This window comes from Martes martes (genome assembly GCF_963455335.1).
Source record: "Martes martes genome assembly, chromosome: X".
In the NCBI taxonomy this organism is placed as follows: Eukaryota; Metazoa; Chordata; class Mammalia; order Carnivora; family Mustelidae; genus Martes; species Martes martes.
In genome coordinates this window covers 55624958-55645744 of record NC_137897.1, presented here as the reverse complement: position 1 = coordinate 55645744, position 20787 = coordinate 55624958, and the positions used below count along the sequence as shown (strand labels likewise).

Sequence of the window (20787 nt, the reverse complement as noted above, 5' to 3'; positions counted from 1 at the left end):
TCACCCAGTTTTCTTCAGCGGTAACATCTTATGTAAATAAAGTACATTATAAAGCCAGGAAATTGACATTATAATCCATAGGCCTTATTCATATTTCACCAGTTTTACATGATATACTCATATGCGTGTCTGTAGTTCTCTACAGTTTTATCACATGGGTAGATTCATGTAACTACCACTTCCACAATCAAGATATAGAACAATTTCATCACCACAAAGATCCCTTGTATTTCCTCTTTGTAGTTATAGCATCCCCATTGCCCCATTCCCTATCCCAGGCAACTAATATTCTCCACCTCTACAATTTGTCATTTGGGAATATTTTATATATAGAATCATATAGTATTTAACCTTTTGATAGTGCCTTTTTGAACTTAGCATGATTGCTCTGACATCCATCCAAGTTTTGTGTATCAGTAGTTTGTTATTTGTAAGTAGCATTCTGTGGTATGGATCTGCCACAGTTTGTTTAGCCATTCACCATGGAAGGAATTTGGGTTGTTTCCAGTTTTTGGCTATTGGAAATAAAGTTGGTATGAACATTTGTGTAGAGGTTTTTGTGTGGACATAAATTTTCATTTCTGTGGGATAAATGCCCAGGAGTATAATCACTGGGTTGAATCATTAGTGTATGTTTAGTAGTTTGTTTTTTAAGAAACAACCAGACTGTTTCCTAGAGTGGCTGTGCCATTAATCCCTACAAGCAATGTATGAGAGATCCCATTTTCTGCATTCTTGCCAGCATTTTGTATTGTGATCAATTCATTTTATTCTATTAGATGTCTAGTGATATTTCATCACGTTTTTTTAAAAAAGATTTTATTTATTTATTTGACAGACAGAGATCACAAGTAGGCAGAGAAGCAGGCAGAGAGAGAGAGAGAGGAGGAAACAAGCTCCCTGCAGAGCAGAAAGCCCAATGTGGGGCTCGATCCCAGGACTCTGGGATCATGACCCGAGCTGAAGGCAGAGGCCTTAACCCACTGAGCCACCCAGGTGCCCCGTCATTATGGTTTTAATTTGTACTTCCATAATGGCTAATGATGTTGAACATTTTTTCATGTACTTATATGCCATCTGTATATTCTCAAGTGAAATGTCAGTTTGCGCTTACCTATTTTCTAATTGGATTGTTTGATTTTTTTTTTACTGTTGAATTTTGTGAATTATGTATTCTAGATTTGAGTCCTTTGTCAAATATGTATTTTTTAAAAGATTTTATTTATTTATTTGACAGACAGAGATCGCAAGTAGGCAGAGAGGCAGGCAGAGAGAGAGAGTGAGGAGGAAGCAGGGTCCCTGCTGAGCAGAGAGCCCGATGTGGGGCTCGATCCCAGGACCCTGAGATCATGACCTGAGCTGAAGGCAGAGGCTTTAAGCCACTGAGCCACCCAGGTGCCCCTCAAATATGTATTTGTCTTTTCTTCCTCTTAATAGGGTTGCAGAGCAAAAGCATTTTAATTTTGATGAAGTTTAATTGATTTTTTAATGGATTGTGCTTCTGGTGTCATGTCTCAAAATTCTTCACCAAGCTCTAGATCTGAAATACTTTCTCCTATAAGTTCAGTAGCTTTACCTTTTATGTTTAAATCTATGATTGATTTTGAGTTAATTTTCTTTTTTTCTAAGATTTTATTTATTTATATGACAGAGAGATAGAGAGCACAGTAGGCAGAACGGCAGGCAGAAGGAGAGGGAGAAGCAGGCTCTCCACTGAGCAGGGAGCCCGGGATCACCACTTGAGCCAAAGGCAGTTGCTTAACTGACTGAGCCACCCAGGCGCCCTGAGTTAATTTTCTTTTTAAAAAGTAGACTCTACACCAAGTGGGGAGCCTGATCTCACACCCCCGAGATCATGACCTGAGCTGAAATCAAGAGTTGGTTGCTTGGGGCACCTGGGTGGCTCGGTGGGTTAAGCCTCTGCCTTCGGCTCAGGTCGTGATCTCAGGGTTCTGGGATCCAGCCCCACATGGGGCTCTCTGCTCAGCAGGGGGCCTGCTTCCCCCTCTCTCTCTGCCTGCCTATCTGCCTACTTGTGATCTCTGTCAAATAAATAAATAAAATCTTAAAAAAAAAAAAAAACCTTGGTTGCTTAACTGAAAGAGCTACTCAGGTACCCCAGCATCATTTTTTTAAAAAAGACTCTTTGTTCATTGAATTGTTTTTGCACTCCTATAAAAAGTCATTTGACCCTAAATGTAAGGATTTATTTCTGGACTCTGTTTTGTTGCATTGATTTTTATGTCTTATGTCACTATGTAAACTCAATTATTATAGTTTTGTAATTAATTTTGAAATAGGTAAGTGTGAGCCTTGCAACTTTGCTCTTCTTTTTAAAAATGTTTTATTTATTTATTTATTTGTCAGAGAGAGAGAGGGAGAGAGAGAGAGAGCAAGCACAGGCAGAGGCAGAGGGAGAAGCAGGCTCCCCGCCAAGCAAGGAGCCCGATGTGGGACTCTATCCCAGGACGCTGGGATCATGACCTGAGCCAAAGGCAGCTGCTTAACCAACTGAGCCACCCAGGCGTCCCTTAAAAATGTTTTTGCTGGGGTGCCTGGGTGACTCAGTGGGCCTCTGCCTTCGGCTCAGGTCATGATCCCAGGGTCCTGGGATTGAGCCCCGAGTCGGGCTCTCTGCTCAGCAGGGAGCCTGCTTCCTCCTCTTTCTCTCTCTGACTGCCTCTCTGCCTACTTGTGATCTGTCTGTCAAATAAATAAAATCTTTAAAAAAAAGTTTTGCCTATTCTGGGTCCCTTATATTTTTATATGATTTATTTTTATTTTATTTTATTTTTTAAAAGATTTTATTTATTTATTTGACAGAGATCACACATAGGCAGAGAGGCAGGCAGAGAGAGAGGGGGAAGCAGGCTCCCTGTGGAGCAGAGAGTCTGATGCGGGGCTCGATCCCAGGACCCCGGGACCATGACCTGAGCCGAAGGCAGAGGCTTAACCCACTGAGCCACTCAGGTGCCCCCATTTTCATATGACTTAATGTCAGGATGTTAGTTTTTGTAAAAGCCTGCTAGAATTTTGATAGGAAATGCATTTGAATCTGTAATTCAGTTTAAGGGACATTGCCATCTTAAGAATATTAAGTCTTCTGATCTGTGAACATGGGATGTCTTTTCATTTTATTTAGGTCTTTAATTTCTTTCAACTGTATTTTATAGTTTTTAGTGTACAAGTATTGCAGTTCTTTTGTTGAACTTACTCCTAAATATTTTATTTTTTGATGTTAATGTAAATGGAATTTTTTTATTTTTGATTTTTTAAAGGGTTTGTGTTTTTTTAAAGATTTTATTTATTTATTTAACAGACAGAGATCACAAGTAGGCAGAGAGGCAGGCAGAGAGAGAGAGGAGAAAACAGGCTCCCCGTAGAGCAGAGAGTTCAACTTGGGGCTCGATCCCAGGACCCTGGGATCATGACCTGAGCCGAAGGCAGAGGCTTTAACCCACTGAGCCACCCAGGCACCCCATTATTTTTAATTCTTAAAGATTTTGTTTATTTATTTGAGAGAGAGCACAGAGGGAGAGTGAGAGAGAGAAGCAGACTCCCCACTGAGCAGGGTGCCCGATGTGCGGCTCGATCCAGGACCCTAATTAGATTACGACCTGAGCTCAAGGCAGATACTTAACTGACAGAGCCACCCAGGCGCCCCTAAATGGAATTAATTTTTTAAAAGATTTATTTATTTGAGAGAGAGAGCAATGTGTGCACGAGTGGTGGAGAGGGGCAGAGGGCAAGAATCTTAAACTTGAGAATCTTAAACTGAGCCCACAGCCTAATGTGGGGCTCCATCTCATGACCCTGGGATCATGGCCTGAGCTGGAACCAAGAGTCAGACGCTCAACCAACTGAGCCATCCAGGTGCTCCTTAAATGGAATTAATTTAATTTCTTGATTTCAGTTTTGGTTTACTCATGGTTAGTGGGTAAAAATACAGTAGATTTTTGTATTTTGTACCCTGTAACCTGGCTAAACTTGTTTATTCATTCTAATAGTTTGTGTTTGTGTGTGTGTGTGTGTGTGTGTGTGTGTGTGTGTATTTCTGAGGATATTCTATATACAAGATCATGTCATCTGAGAATAGGGATAATTTTGTTTAGGAATTATATTTAGGAATACATTAAAGAAGTATAAGACTGTATACCGAAAAATATAAAATACTGTTGAAAGAAATTAAGAAGATCAAAATAAATGGAGTTAGCTTATATTCATGGATTGGAAGACTTAATATTGTTAAGATGACAGTATTGCCTGAAACTGATCTACGAATTTAATTCAATCCCTATCAAAATTCCAACTGCCTTGTCTTTTGTAGAAATTGATAAATTGATCCTAAAATTAATATATTTATGATACCTGAAATAACTTGAAAAAGAACAAAAAGATCTTATAAAAAAATAAAGCTGGGAGACTCACACTTCTTAATTTCAAAACTTAACTGAAGTATGAAGACAGTGTGGTGTTCGCATAAGGACAGACATACAAATCAAGTGAATAGAATTGAGAGTCCAGAAATAAACCCCTACATTTATGGTCAGATACCTAAAAGAGATGGAAGTAAAAAGCTCTTAGATGAAAACATAGGTATAAATCTTTTTGATGATTAGGCAATCATTTCTTAGATATGATATCTCAAGCCCAAGCAAAGAAAGAAATTGCTAAATTAAACGTCATCAAAATTTAAAACTTTTGTTCATCCACAGGTACTATGATTAAGTAAAAAAACAGCCCACAGAATGGGAGAAAATATTTACTTGTCATGTATCTGGAAATTGTCTAGCATCTAGAATATATAAAGAGCACTTAGAATTTGAATTTAACAATGAAAAGACAAATAACCTAAATTTAAAATTGGCCGAAGACTTGCATAGACATTTCTCTAGTGAAGATAGGCACATGGCCAATAAGCACATGAAAAGATGCTCAACATTATTAGTCACTAGGGAAATGGAAATGAAAACCATAGTGAGATGCTACTTCACACCCATTCAGGTATGTAAAATAACAAAAATGGAAAATAAGAAATTGGTGAGGATATGGAGAAGTTGGAACCCTCATAACTGCTGGTGTGAATGTAAAGTGGTACAACTGCTGGGGAGAGCTGTTTGGAAGGTCTTAAAAAAAATTAAACAACCCACTCGGTTGTGGTGAATAATCCTTTTCATGTACTGTTGGTTCCTATTGGCTAGTATCTTGGTGGGAATTTTTGCATCCATGTTCATCAGGGATATTGGTCTGTAATTCTCCTTTTTGGTGGGGTCTTTGTCTGGTTTTGGGATCAAGGTGTAATGCTGGCTTATAGCTGCTATATCACTTTCCAGTAGCCAGCTCTGGTAGGCTCCCTCACCCTGCGGTTTATCTTCCGATATTGCCTCGGATTCACTTTTCTGCACCTCCTACCTTGCAGAAAGTGGTCACTTTTCTATTTGTAGAATTACAGCAAATCTTTTCTTAGATCTCCAGTTGAGTTCACAGGGTATTCAGAATGATTTGATAGCTATGTAGCTGAATTCCAGGGACCAGACAAAACTAAGGTCTCCTACTCCTCCCTTACTGAAATTCTAGTTAGTTACCATATGGTAAAATTGATTTTGGGTTTAGAATTTAGTGATTCATCACTAAATAACACCCAGTGCCCATCACACCAAGTGCATTCCTTAGTACCCGTCACCCATTTAGCCCATCCCCAACCCACCTCCCTCTTTTTTTTCCATTCCCCTATGTTCATCTGTTTTCTTTTTTTTTTTTTTTTAAGATTTTATTTATTTATTTGACCGAGAGCATAAGCAGGGGGAGCAGCAGGCGGAGGGAGATGGAGAAGCGGTCTTCCTGCTCTGCATCGATGTGGGGCTTGATCCCATGACCTGAGCTGAAGGCAGACACTTAACTGACTGAGCCACCCAGGTGCCCCTGCTTTATTCTTTAAGTTCCACATATGAGTGATACCATATGGTATTTGTCATTTTCTGACTGACTTATTTTGTTTAACATAATAAATATTTTTTACATTTCAGTTTTTTTTTTAAAGATTTTCTTTATTTATTTGACAGAGAAAGATCACAAGTAGGCAGAGAGGCAGGCAGAGAGAGGAGGGAGCAGGCTCCCTGCCGAGCAGAGAGCCCAATGCAGGGCTCGATCCCAGGACCCTGAGACCATGACACGAGCCGAAGGCAGAGGCTTTAACCCACTGGGCCACCCAGGCGCCCCTACATTTCAGTTTCAAGTTTAATTAAAAGCAATGAGAACACTGACAAAAGTTGTCAAAATGAACTTTATAGCTTTTTATTGAACTTAGTAGAAATTGCGACTAGCTATAACCTAGATAAAATCTCTTGGAGTCCTCAATAATTTGTAAGAGTTCTAGGGCTCCTGAGACATACACAAAAGAATCAGAAATGTTGGTTTAGGATTGGTCCAGAGCTGTGACTGACAGCATCAGTATCACCTGTGTGTTGGGGGGGTGATGCCTAGATGGCTCAGTTGGTTAAGCGTCTGACTCTTGGTTTCATCTCAGGTCGTGATCTCATGGGTTGTGGGATCAAGCCCTGAGTTGGGCTCCACACTTAGCTGGGAGTCTGCTTGAAGATTATCTCCCTCTGCCCCTTTCCCCCGAGTCATGCACATGTGCATGCACTGTCTCTCAAATAAATACATCTTAAAAAAATAAAGGATCATTTAAAACATATCACTAGGAACTTTTTAGAAATACAAATTATTGGGTGCCACTCTAGACCCAATGAATCAAATTTTCGAGTAGAGCCCAACAATCTGTGTTTCAGCAAGCCTTTCATGTAATTCTACTTTATGCTAAAATTTGAGGAGCATTCATATTGCATATTCTGTGAGGATGTTTGACAGAAGAAAAATTGAGTAGTAGCTATTCAGAGAACGATGGTCAAAGGAAGGTTATTTTCAAAATAGAATGTATATAAACATAGGTTGAATATAAAAAGCCAGGGAGAAAAATGATTGGAGGAGTTGGATAAAGAGGTGTCATATACCAGAAGATGGAAATGAATCTAATCAGTACATATATAGGAGAATAAAGAAGCATTTATCTAGTGGCTGCTGTGTGTATGTGTATGTATACATATATATGTCAATATTATATAAGTCAGTACTTTGTGCAATAGAGGTAAAAAGATCTGTAATGTTAGTATGTAGTACCTCTCTTACAGGAGCTTAAGGTAAATTTTGTGGTAGATATAGATGTGTAAACAGGTGCGTTACAACAGGGTAATTGCTTTAAAGAAATATGAGTGAAGTTCCACAATAAAACAAAATATGAACAAGTAACTCTGCTGTGAAAAGACTGAACTTTACTGGTAGGGAAAGGGGCATAAGATAGATATTTTAAATTGCAGAGGAGAATTAGATGTTGGGTAAGGGAGCACATGAGTTTTGGTTAAGGTAGAAGGTGAGGTAATTTTGGGTGAGGGGTACAGTAGGAAGATATGGCATATTATGGGAGTACTTGAAGAATGTGAAAAAATGGCTTGAATTTCTGAGTGGGAAATGTCCTTAGGAAATCAACAAAGAAACTCATTTTTACTGAGCATCCACTATGTACTTGACATGGTACTAGGAGCTGTAACATTTTTGACTGCAGAGCTTAAGTGAGGGTTTACTTGAAGTTAGCATAAGTTTTTAGTGGATCTGTTCAGCACAGTTTACTGTTGTTTGATTGATTCTGTTGTCGTTATCGCTTAGTAGCATCACCATAGGTGATAGTCAGTCTAGCATTTCATTTTTTGCATAAAAGTAATAACCCAGTGCTGTTAAGCACGAGTTCAGATCCAGCCTTGGAGCTTTTCTTCTAATGAAGTGGAAACCTAAGTTCTTGGTTCATGTAATACTTTATAGATCTGCTATGATATGATTTCAAAGAGGTTTCCTCTCTTTAACGATGAGTACCACATCACAGCAGATAACCTCTTTTATTACAATTCTTGGCACTGGTTGTAGCTTTGTCTGCTAAAATTATTCACATTTTTGCATACTGTCTGTTTTTTTAGAGAGAGAGGGAGAGAGGGGGAAGGAAGAGGGGCAGAGGGAAAGGGAGAGAGAGAAAATCTTTATTTATTTATTTTAAAAGATTTAAAAAAATTATTTATTTGACAGAGATCACAAGTAGGCAGAGAGAGAGAGGGGGAAGCAGGCTACCTACCGAGCAGAAAGCCCGATGTGGGACTCGATCCCAGGATCCTGAGTTCATGACCTGAGTTGAAGGCACCGGCTTAACCCACTGAGCCACCCAGGTGCCCGGGAGAGAGAGAATCTTAAGGAGCCTCCACTCCCAGCATGGAGCCGGACACAGGGCTCCATCTCAGACCCAGAAATCATGACCTGAGCCAAAATCAAGAGTCAGATGCTTAACCAACTGAACTACCAGGCACCTCTTTTGAATATTGTCTTAAAGTTTACAAAATGCTTTCGTATCTGTGATCTCATTTGATTCTCACAAGTTCAATCCTATGTGGTAGATAATACTTGTCCTTACTTTACTGTTAAGGAAATTGAAGCTCATAGAGTCTGTGTCTTGCCTGACTTTACTGAGCAAAGAAATGGAATTATCAAATAACTGTGTGGTACTCCTGAAACTAATTGAACATTGTATATCAACTGTATTTTGATTGGAAAAAAAAAAGGCAGAAAAACTGGGAATCCAAAGCCCATATTCTTTTTACTACGTTAGTATAGGCTGGACATTATCCCAGATGTAATGAATCAGAATTTACAAGTAATAGGACTGGGCTATGTGATTTTTGAAGAGCTCCTTTGGTGAGTCTGCTCACTTCACCAAAGGTTGTTAGAGCATTACATCATGCTGCCTCTTTAAGACTTCTTGTACCCGAATTCTCTTTTGGGTTTGAAATACTGATTTGTGGTCCAATAAAATGAATAATATTCACAACTAGCTTGAATTATTAGAGATTCTATTTACACTAAGGTAAAATCTGATTAGTGATGGATAGGTTATGGATTTTTTATAGCATTGTATTGCTTTATATGTTCTAAGAACAGAAAGCATTCTCCGATACAGGGTTTGTCACTCAGCATTTTTCTCTCTCTTTTTTGTTTTAAGATTTTATTTACTTATTTGACAGACAGAGATCACAAGTAGGCAGAGAGGCAGGCAAGTGGGGGGGGGAAGTAGGCTTCCCGCTGAGCAGGGAGCCTGATGTGGGGCTCCATCCCATGACCCTGGGATCATGACCAGAGCCGAAGGCAGAGGCTTTAACCAGCCAGGCGGCCCAGCATTTCTCTTTTACAATGATTTCCTCCACCTTGAATAATGAATCAGTCAGCAAGTATATTCATCAAACATCTCTTTGTGAATGTGAATGTGAATATTATTTTGTAAACTCTGTAGATAATTGAGATTTGGCTTATTAAGGCTCTTGTGTTCACAATTTATTTTTCCCTTTAACACAATCTAGCATTCATTTAAGCCTTAGATGAGGGTTTCTACTCAGCAAGATGTCAAGCTTAATATTCAGCAGGTGGGTAGAGGAGAAAAGTAAAGAGAAGCTGGATATCTTAACATTCTTCATCTTTACTTCTCTCTGCTCAATTGTTTTGGTACCCAAAGCACAAGAATATATTTTTTAAAAACTTTAAAAAGATTTTATTTATTTACTTGACACATAGAGTGAGATCACAGACAGGCAGAGAGGCAGGCAGAGAGAGAGGGGAAAGCAGGCTCCCTGCTGAGCAGAGAGCCCGATGATGTGGGGCTCCATCCCAGGACCCTGAGACCATGACCTGAGCCAAAGGCAGAGGTTTAACCCACTGAGCCACCCAGTCGCACCAAAGCACAAGAATATTTGATACCCTATAAGAAAGAGAAAAGAACACAGCAAATACAGGAATTTCTTTCCCCTACAAAGTACTTCATCAAATTATTGTCTTGTATATGTCCATGTTTTTTTTAATATGCCTTGTCAGCTAAATTTTTTTTTAAAGATTTTATTTATTTATTTGACAGAGATCACAAGTAGACAGAGAGGCAGGCAGAGAGAGAGGAGGAAGCAGGCTCCCTGCTGAGCAGAGGGCTCGATCCCAGGACCCTGGGATCATGACCTGAGCCAAAGGCAGAGGCTTTAACCCACTGAGCCACCCAGGTGCCCTTGTCAGCTAAATTTTTAAATGACTGAAACAGGCCTCTTCTACAAGTGCCTATGTATTGTGTGAATGATGTTTTCATTCATTTGAAGTTGTTCAGTCAGAATGATAGAGCTGACAGGAATCTTAAGAGATAATACAGTACATTGTCCTGATTTTATGGATGAGAAAACTGAAACCATGAGAGTGTAAGGTTCAAGGTAATACATAATAAATGTCAGAGTAGCTCTTCTGGCTCCAAGATAGGATTGCTCTTAGCTGCCTTTCATAGCAGGTATTCACAGCAGTTCAGACTATGAAGTTATTGTGAGCCTGTTTTAGGACAAAAGACTCCTATTTAACATTTAAAAATCCCTCTGATGTGGAGATAAATACAAGAGCTATCAAGCTGGGGAAGCATTATATCATAATATATCATATTACATATATATGATATGTCATTATATCATTATATATTATATATATCATTATATCATAATTTAATAACACAAGATTGTACACCAGTTTTCCCATTTCCAGAAAAAAGTTAATGACTCCCATCACTATCAACTCTTGTATTACCCAAGATTATTATTCTTCTTCCTTTTTTTTTTTTTGTATTTTGAGCTGGCTATTATGTTTAGCTAGACCAACCAGTGTTGCTAAAAAGATTACAAAACAAATTAAGACTTCTAATTTTTTTTGAAGATTGTATTTATTTCTTTGACAGAGAGAGACACAGCGAGAGAGGGAATACAAGCAGGGGAAGTGGGAGAGGGAGAAGCAGACTTCTCGTGGAGCAGGGAGCCGGATGCGGGGCTCAATTCTAGGATGACCTGAACTGAGGGCAGACACTTAACGACTGAGCCGCCCAGGCTCCCCAAATTAAGATTTTTTAATGCGAGTTAAAAATATGTTAAGTTGACTTATAGACAAATAGCTTGTTATTTCATTTTAACCAATTATTGATACATATTTTTTTCACTTTCTCAGGCATGTGCTCAAGGGGATTTTCAAAGAGCATCTACATGTGCACTGCGCTGTAAGGATATGCTGATGAGGTTCCCTAAAATGGTGAGTGAAATATCTGCACTTATTCTCCAAGAGTTTGAAAATGTATTATGTCAAGTTCTAGGTGGAATCATGACTACTTCATGCAATTCTTCAGATATTATATTTAAGGTCGGGTCCAGTCATTTAGCTGATCTTTGAAATATTTTTTTTTGTCTTATACTAGAAAGGGTGTTTAAAAAAGCAGAGGGGTATTTCTTAAAATTTCTTTGCTTTCCTTTTTATTGTCAAATCATTTTGCTAACATTTCCTCCATATTTCAAGCTATGTGATGAAAGAATGGAAAAAATGAGTTTATATCTCTGCTGGCAAGGTCAATAGCAGTTAATCATATCACTGTCATCGTGTTTTTCTATATTGGGGGTGTGAGAGAATTGATAGGATAAATAAATCCTACTTCCCAGTCTGGTTCTCATCAAAATTCCAGGGTTGATAATTTTTGATTTTTCTTAACTACCTTTTCTTTTATTTCTTTCTTGCTTCACTGCCTATGTCAACTTTACTCTGTGTTATCACAGAGGAAATTGATAACAAAGATATATTTAGATGTTAGGGTGAATGTTCCTAGGTCTTCATGCATTATACCTACTTGTGAGATTGGTCTTATTTTTCCCCTAAATTCTGTGTTATAATGTAGAACTTAATTTAGTAAATAGTTATATATTTCTAATTATATGCTAGGTACTCTTCTAGGCTTTATTTATTTTATTACAAAATTTAAAAAAATTTTATTTGAGAGGGAGAAACAGAGTGAGAGAGAGAGAGAGCAGGGGGCATAGTGAGAGAGTGAGAGAGAGAAGCAGACTCGCTGCTGAGCAGGGAATCTTTGATGTGGGACTGGATCCCAGGACCCTGGGATCATGACCTGAGCTGAAGGCAGATGTTTAACTGTCTTCAGTTAAAGGCACTTAACTTTGTGCTTTTAACTGAAAGCACACCCAGTCGTCCTCTCTTCTAGGCTTAAAAATTTTTTTTAACTTTTTTTTTATTTTTTAAAGATTTTATTTATTTATTTGAGAGACAGAGAGAGAGAGCATGCGTGGAGGGGAGAGGGAGAAGCAGACTCCCCACTGAGCAGGGACCCCCCCAAAGTGGGGCTTGATCCCAGGACCCTGAGATCATGACAGGTAGACAGCCAACCGTATGAGCCAGTCAGGCGCCCCTAGGCTTTAAAAATTTTTATTTATTTATTTTTTTTGAATTTTTTAAAAAGATTATTTATTTATTTGACAGAGAGATCACAAGTAGGCAGAGAGGCAGGCAGAGAGAGAGGAGGAAGCAGGCCCCCCGCTGAGCAGAGAGCCCGACGCGGGACTCGATCCCAGGACCCCGGGATCACGACCTGAGTCGAAGGCAGAGGCCCAACCCACTGAGCCACCCAGGTGCCCCCAGGCTTTAAAAATTTTTTAAAGCAGGGGCACCTGGCTGGCTCATTCTGTGGAGTGTGTGACTCTTGATCTTGAGGTTCTGAGTTCAAACCCCATGTTTGGTATAGAGATTACTAAAAAAATAAAAAACTCCTTAAAATTTTTAAAAAGTTAAAAAATTTTAAGGTAATTTATTGCCTTAAATTCATATTTTTTAAAAAATTTAAATTTAAAAAAATATTAAAAGAGGGATGGCTGGGTGGCTCAGTCGGTTAAGTGTCTGCCTTCGGCTCAGGTCATGATCCCGGGGTTCTGGGATCAAGTCCCATGTCAGGCTCCTTTCTCAGCAGGGAGCTTGCTTCTCCCTCTGCCTGCCCTGCCTGTTCTGCCTGCAGCTCTCCGTGCTTCTGCTCTCTGTCTCTGACAAATAAATAAAATCTTAAAAAAATGTTACAAGAATAGTACGAAGAACTCCCTTTATCCTTTGCACAGAGACCAAATTCAAGTTTCCCAAAACTGTCCTCTATACAAAATGGAATCAATTTCCAGTGTACCTAGTCTCTTTCAGTCTGGAATACTTCCTCACTCTTCTTTGACTTTCATGACTTTGGCAGTTTTGAAGATTACTGACCAGTTATTTTCTAGAGTGCATCTTAGTTTTTTTAATTAAAAAATTTTTTTTGAGATATGATTGACATATTGTGTAAGTTTGAAGTATACAGCGTGTTGGTTTTATACATTTATATATTGCAATATGATTGCTATAGTAGTGTTACCTAACACCTTTATTATGTCACATAATCATTGTTTTTTTTTTGTGTGTGTGTGTGTTGAGAACAGTTAAGATCTACTCTCTTAGCAATTTTGAAATTTATAATAGTGTTGTTTACTGTAATTACTGTATTGTGCATTAGATCTCCAAAACTTACTTACATTACATTTGTAAGTTTCTACCCTTAAGCAACATCTTTCTAATTCCCCCACCCTTAATTCAAGTTTGTTCAGAGCTTCCTCATGTTTAGAACAAATTATGACTCAGACCAGGAAATCACAGAAGTGGTTCTGTATTCTCCTCATGGCTTCCTATTGGGTGGCAGACAGGATTGATTTAGTCTGTTATTGGTGGTGCTCATTTTGATCTCTTGAATAAAATGGTATTTTCCAGGTTTCTTTGCTATAAACACATGTATTTTTTTCCTTGTGTTATTCATAAGTATTTTGTGGGGTGATACCTTGAAACTATATGAAGTACAATTTCACATTCTACTTTTACCATCCATTGATATTTCTTGCCTAAATTCATACTGTGATGGTTGACAATTGGCTGTTTTTCTAATTCTGTCTTTCTACATTTATTAGTTGACATTCTACTATAAAAATGTTTTTATTGTGGGAAAATATATATAATATAAAATTTGTCATTTTAACCATTTTTAAGCATATAATTCATTGACCTTAATTATATTTGCAGTTTGGTATAACCATCACCACTATCAGTTTCCAAAATTTTTCATCACTCCAAATAGAAAGGCGCAGAGAGAGAGGAGAAAGCAGGCTTCCTGCAGAGCAGAGAGCCCTACGCGGGGCTCAATCCCAGGACCCTGGGATCATGACCTGAGCTGAAGGCAGAGGCTTTAACCCACTGAGCCACCCAGGTGCCCCAATATTGATCCTTTTATGTCTGGCTTACTTCATTTAGCATTAATATTTTTAAGATTCACCTGTGTTGTAGCATGTAGCAGGATTATATTCCTTGCTATGATTGAATCATATTTCATTTTATGTACATACTACATTTTATTTATCCATTCAGCAATTGTTGGATACTTGGGTTATTTCCACCTTTTGGCTATTGCAAATAATGCTTCTATGAACATTGATGTATAAATAGCTGTTTGAATCCCTGTTTTTATTACTTTTTTGAACCTTTTTTTTAAAAGATTTATTTATTTTAGGGACAGCAAGCAAGCATGGGGAGGACAGAGGGAAAGGGAGAGAAGCAGACTCCTGCTGAGCACCGAGCCTAACGTGGGGCTCGATCTCTTGACCCTGAGATCATGACCTGAACCAAAATCAAAAGTCAGATGCTTAACTGACTGAGCCACCAGGTGCCCCTTGAGCCCTTATTTTTAATTCTCTTAGATAAATATCTAGGATTGGAATTGTTGGGTCATATGGTAATTCTGTGTTTAACTCTTTGAAGAACCACCAGACTGTTTTCCATAGCATCTGCACCATTTTACATTTCTGCCAGCAGTGTATGAGGGTTCTAATTTCTCCGTATCCTCACCAACTCTTTATTTTCCAGATTTTAAAATTATTATAGCCATCCTAGTCGGTGTGCAGGGGTTTCTCATTATGCTTTTGATTTGCATTTCCTTAATAACTAATGATATTGAACGTCTTTTCATGTGCTTATTGGGCATTTGTATATCTTCTTTAGAGAAGTGTCTATTAACATCCTTTGCCTATTTTTTTTTCTTTGCATATTTTTAAATTGGGTTGTCTTTTGGTTGTTGAGTTTTAAGAATTCTTTATATGGTCTAGATATTAAAGCCTTACATGATTTGCAAATATTTTTGCTCATTCTAAGGGTTGTATTTTCACCCTCTTTATAGTGTCCTTTGATGCACTTTAATTTTGATTAAGTCCAGTTTATCTATTTTTTCTTTTGTTGCCTATGCTTTTGGTGTCATTTAAGAAACTTGCCAAATCCAAGGTCGTGAAGATTTTGGTGTTCCTTTGAGAGTTTTACAGCTTTAGCTCTTAAATTCAGGATTTTGATCCATTTAAATTTTTGTGTTTAACTATATTGTTAGGACACTCATGTTTTTATTTTATTTTATTTTTTATGGTTTTTATTTTAAAGGTCAGTGAAATTATTTAGTGTGTTTTTGATGGGCTTAAGTTTTATTTTTTATTTTATTTTTATTTTTTTAAGATTTTTATTTATATATTTAGCAGAGAGATAGCACAAGCAGGCAGAGCAGCTGGCAGAGGGAGAGGGAGAAGCAGGATCTCCGCTGAGCAGGGACCCCGATGCAGGGCTCAATCCCAGGACCCTGGGATCATGACCCCAGCCGAAGGCAGCCGCTTAACTGACTGAGCCACCCAGGTGCCCCTTGATGGGCTTAAGTTTTAGATAGGGGACCTGAAAATCTAGGACAGGAAATCTTATAATGAGAGGAAATGATCGGATAAAGGCTAGAGAAGAGCTAACATAATATTATTTACTTAAAAAGGAATTAATGAATTAAATAAACCAGGTCTTTTTTCTGAGACATCCGTTCTGTATGCCAAAACTGGATTAGGAATTACTGTAAGGTGTTAACATGAAGGCAGAAGGGAATGCTGTTCAGAGACAGAGAAATAAAGCGTATGGAAAATTGTGTCTTAGGGCACCAAGAGAAATAACTAATGACCTGTAGTTGATTATTATTCAGCTATCCGAGGATTAAAGAAAGCTGAGTCAGGGAGGGACTGGAAGGTAAATGTCTTAAAGCCATTAAGGAAGAAAGCCAGGCAATTACCATTCATTGTTAAAATAGAACAAAATGTAAAAATATATGATCTATAAATGTGTAGAAGAGACAAAAGCAGAAAGAAAAATAGTTCAGGACTTGGGACTGGAGAAACAATGCTTTGTTTTTTCTGAGTTTTAAAATCCTGATATACAAAGTAATTTGCAGAGAAGATGACCTTATCTAGCTAATTAAAAATACAAGGCCTCCGATTGAACTTGAAACTTAGTGATGAAACTTATTATTAGCAGCAATATTTGAGTTTTAAAAATCGTCCATATACTCTCATGTTGGCATTGTAAAGTGAGTATTCAGTTGGAGCTGTCTTTCTGGGCTGGTAGATGTAGCAGTAGATGGAGGTTCTAGATATCTGGTGGGTTTTGGAACTTCCATAAGTCCCTTTCTGTGTGACCACTATAACAGCAGACTTACAGGCCTACCTTCTTTGTATTGGTTTTTGCCATTGTGTATTGCTTGCAAAATGAGAGGTTAGCACTCCATGGAAGGCTGGGAAGATATTTTTATTTTTTATTTTTTGTTTTTGTTAAGATTTTACTTCTTTTAGATCAAGTGAGAGAGAATGAGGGAGAGAGAGATCGAGAGAGAGTGTACAGGTTGGGGGGAGGGACAGAGGAAGATGGAGAAACAGGCTCCCCACTGAGCAGGGAGCCCAACTCTGGGCCTGAGCTGAAGGCAGACACTTAACTGACTGTACAACCCAGATGTCCTGTGAAGATATTTTTAGGGATATTTTTATGAATCTTAGTTCTTCATACCCTGTTAGAAATGTGTTATGAGGGCAGGGATTTTTCTCTGTTTTGTTCACTGATTTATCTGTAATGACTGAAATAGCGCCTGATAGATAGGAGATGCATAGTAAATATTTATTATTGAATGTATAATGATTGCGTGCATAAAGCAGTATTGGTAGTTAAAAGATTTTATTTTTGTCATTACATTGAAAATACACTGTGGTTCTCTTAAAATATATTTTAGTATTTTATAGCTTTGTTGTTGTAAGTTTGTTATTATTTTTGTATTCTTTTTTTCTCCTAGGAAGTAGCATTTAATGTAAGTACACTTGAACATTTTTTGAGGGCAAAGAAAAATCCTGGGGAAACTGAATAAAGACTAATATACATTAGATGTTCGTCGAAAGTTTTATTTCCATTTTCTTCCGTGCAAGTTAGTTACAGGCCTCTCTGCAGCAAGTGGATGTGAGCTGCATTATTCCAGTATAGCTGTATAATTGGTGTGGTCCTGTGTGAACCTATGGGATCTGGGGCATGTAATGAGTTAAGCTTTTTCTGCCAAAATGTCAAGAATGCATTCAGATACTTCTGGATTCTTGCCAGACCCACATTACCAAGACTATTCTTTATTTTAGATTGAAATATACAGTAGGTCTGAAGTGCTCAGGCATGCATATTGAATTTCTTCTGAATGTACTGCAATTCAAAAGGAAACTTTTTTGAAGGAAGACAGGTCTTTACACATTACTTATGAATAACTTGCCGCAGATCTTGGATTCTTAATTGAAGATCTGCTTCTGTAGTCTTACTCAGGTAAAACTTATAAAGGATTCCATTATATGGGTATAATCAGATTCTGGAGGGATATTTGGATAAGTTACTAGAAATTAAAACTTTTTCTCTTAAGCCATTTCCCAGGATTTGGACTTAGGAAAATTATATAAGATATGGCAATGATGCAGGGACTGAGATGCCGATAATCCATAAAAAGTATTTTCCTATGGCACCATTCACATATTCGTTCCTATTTTTATTTTAGTGGTAATTTATGTAAAGAAAATTTTTCTTGTTAAAGAGTGTTTATTAAACAATTTCTCAATAAGTCCTATGACTAGACTATGAAATGTTGGACACATTTCAGATCTTTGGAATTTTTTAAAGTTGTCTTGATTTGAAAAAACATCCTCTTTTATGGTTTTTTTCTTTGACTGTACTCGCTGATCTAATGCCTCTTATTGGATCTGGAAACCTACAAAGGAGGTTGTCCTTTTGCTGGGCAATGGTTAGGTTTCCCATTTCCTGTTACAAAGTACTTTTCATGTTCTAATAGTAATGTATTACTTTTCCAAATATAACTCTTACCCAAACTGAATATTTTATAGCTCCTCTTTAGATAATTTGGGAGGTTTAAATAAAGAATAGTGGGTTATTTTGATGTATAAAATAAAGTATGTCTTAAAGACTCTTGAACTGTTATAGATTTTTTAACGTTAAAAAATCATGAATCTGACTCTTCTTTTTTAATATTGCAGACTGGATATCTTCACATTCTGTGTTACAACTTTGGAGTAGAAACCCACAAGCAGAGTAAATATGAAGAAAGTTCTTTCTGGCTTAGGTAATATAAACAGAATTAATGAATGTGAATTTAGGAATATCATCATACGGTTCAGTAAATACTGTGTGGTACTTTGTCAGTTTAAACAGTCTCTGACTTCACGGGGCGCCTGGGTGGCTCAGTGGGTTGAAGCCTCTGCCTTCGGCTCGGGTCATGATCCCGGGGTCCTGGAATCGAGCCCCACATCGGGCTCTCTGCTTAGCGGGGAGCCTACTTCCTCCTCTCTCTCCCTGCCTGCCTCTCTGACTACTTGTAATCTCTGTCTGTCAAATAAATAAATAAAATCTTTAAAAAACAAAAACCAAAAAACAGAAAAAGTGTCTGACTTCAAAAGCCAATATGCTAAATTTATTTATTCCTTTAACGTGTGTTGTTTATTCTTACATGTTGCCAGTTGATAAGAAAATGTATTCTATCCTTAATGTAACATGAGACGTTCTTCTTTCATTCCTCCTTCATATCTCCATCACGAATATGAATTTTTCTTTTGCTTTGTTATATATTGCTGTCTGCCAGCCCCAGAGTATATATATATGGGTGGGTGGGTGAAGAGTAGGATCAGGATCAGCTAAAATTGTTACTATGAAATGAATTCTGCTATTTTAATATCAGTAAGTATATATTTAGCACTTACTGTATGAACAGTATTATACTAATATTTGTACTATTGTACTGAATCTGGAAATATCAAGGGAATAATGTAAAAATGGAGCAACTAGATGCAAGAACCCTGTCTTTCACTGAGCACTTAGGCACAGTACAGGTTCTGACACATAGACCATTCAATAATTGCTAGTTAAATGAATTTATGTGAAAAATGTATTTTTCTGGAGATGTCACATAAGGTACTTTGAACATCAGGGGATTATGGAGTAAAATATATCAAATCAATTCACTGAATGTTTTTCCATTCTGTGTATAGGGTTAGTTCTGGTTATTTGAAGATACTGTCAAGGTTAGTTTAACTGTTGTGAAAATTACATTTGCCACTAATGAAATAAAGACAAACATAGTCTTGGAGATTATAGTAATCACAGGTATATATATCTCTAATAAAATATTTATGCAAATGACTTTTATGTAAAAGACTTTAAAAAAAGATTTTATATATTTATTTGTCAGAGAGAGAGCACAAGCAAAGGGAGCAGCAGAGGGAGAACTAGGCTTCCTGCTGAACAAAGGGGCCTAATGTGGGACTCAATCCCAGGACCCTGGGATCATAACATGAGCTGAAGGGAGACACCTAACAGACTGAGCCACCCAGGCATCACTGTAAAAGACTTTTTAGAGCCTAAAGATTGATCAAACTCTATATAAGAACTATGCCTAGCAGAACAGGCTTATACAGTTATGAGTTATACTTAATTTAGAATGTTTCACAGAAATGGAATATACCTGAAGTTATTATAGAATCACATTTTAATAAATTGAATTATTTCAAATATAATCAGAGGAGCTGAGTAGTTTAGCTCAGGTTTTATAACAGGTTTCATTTAAATGAACCTTTTTATAAAGTGAATGATAAGTGAGTTTTGTTACAGGATTTGGCAGTATTGGGGGGTACAAAGTTTATGGCATTGGGGCGCCTGGGTAGCTCAGTGGGTTAAGCCTCTGCCTTCGGCTCAGGTCGTGATCCCAGGGTCCTGGGATCAAGCCCCGCATCGGGCTCTCTGCCCGGCAGAGGGCCTGCTTCCTTTCCTCTCTCTCTCTCTGCCTGCCTCTGTGCCTACTTGTGATCTGTCTGTCAAATAAATAAATAAAATCTTTAAAACAACAACAAAACAACATTTATGGATCAACCTATCAACTAGTATGCCAAGAAGACAGTGATGAGGAAGACAAAACAAAAATGAAAAACCCAAAACATACTGGTGCCATGGATGGCTTCTGGAAGCTTAAAACTGTGGAGGTGAGCTTGAAGTTTATGCCAAGAGTGAGGGGGGGAGGGAATGTTCTCTAGGAAATGGTCATAAGGATAGGCTGAGGCTTAAAGTGGCATATGTATAGGTCATTTTCACATATGCCAGGGGTTGTTGACCTCTTATCTGGCATTACCATTTTTAGAAAACCTTCCAGAAGGAAAATTTGATGGTGACAGGGTATATGACATCCATATCATCAGTTAGGTATATTAGACTTTTCCTGTATATTTAGTGGCTATATTTTTAGGAATATCATTTGACCTACAGACTTTGGTCAAAATCTGTATTATAGGGGCACCTGGGTGGCTCAGTCAGTTGGGCATCTGTCTTCGGTTCTGGTCATGATCCCAGGGTCCTGGGATCGAGCCCTACATCGGTGGGGAGGCTGCTTCTCCCTTTTCCACTCCCTTTGCTTATGTT

At 37.9% G+C, this 20787-nt stretch overlaps 1 protein-coding gene across 1 annotated transcript in view; it reads left to right on the top strand.

The window, feature by feature from the left end:
• Nucleotides 1-20787, top strand: part of TEX11 (testis expressed 11) — a gene marked incomplete at its 5' end in the record, with an annotated part of 270791 nt that overhangs the window by 9377 nt on the left and 240627 nt on the right. The window contains 2 exons of the mRNA XM_080795516.1: nt 11110-11190; nt 18360-18445. Of these exons, the coding sequence (XP_080651642.1) occupies nt 11110-11190; nt 18360-18445 (167 nt within the window). The remainder of the gene's footprint in view (nt 1-11109; nt 11191-18359; nt 18446-20787) is intronic.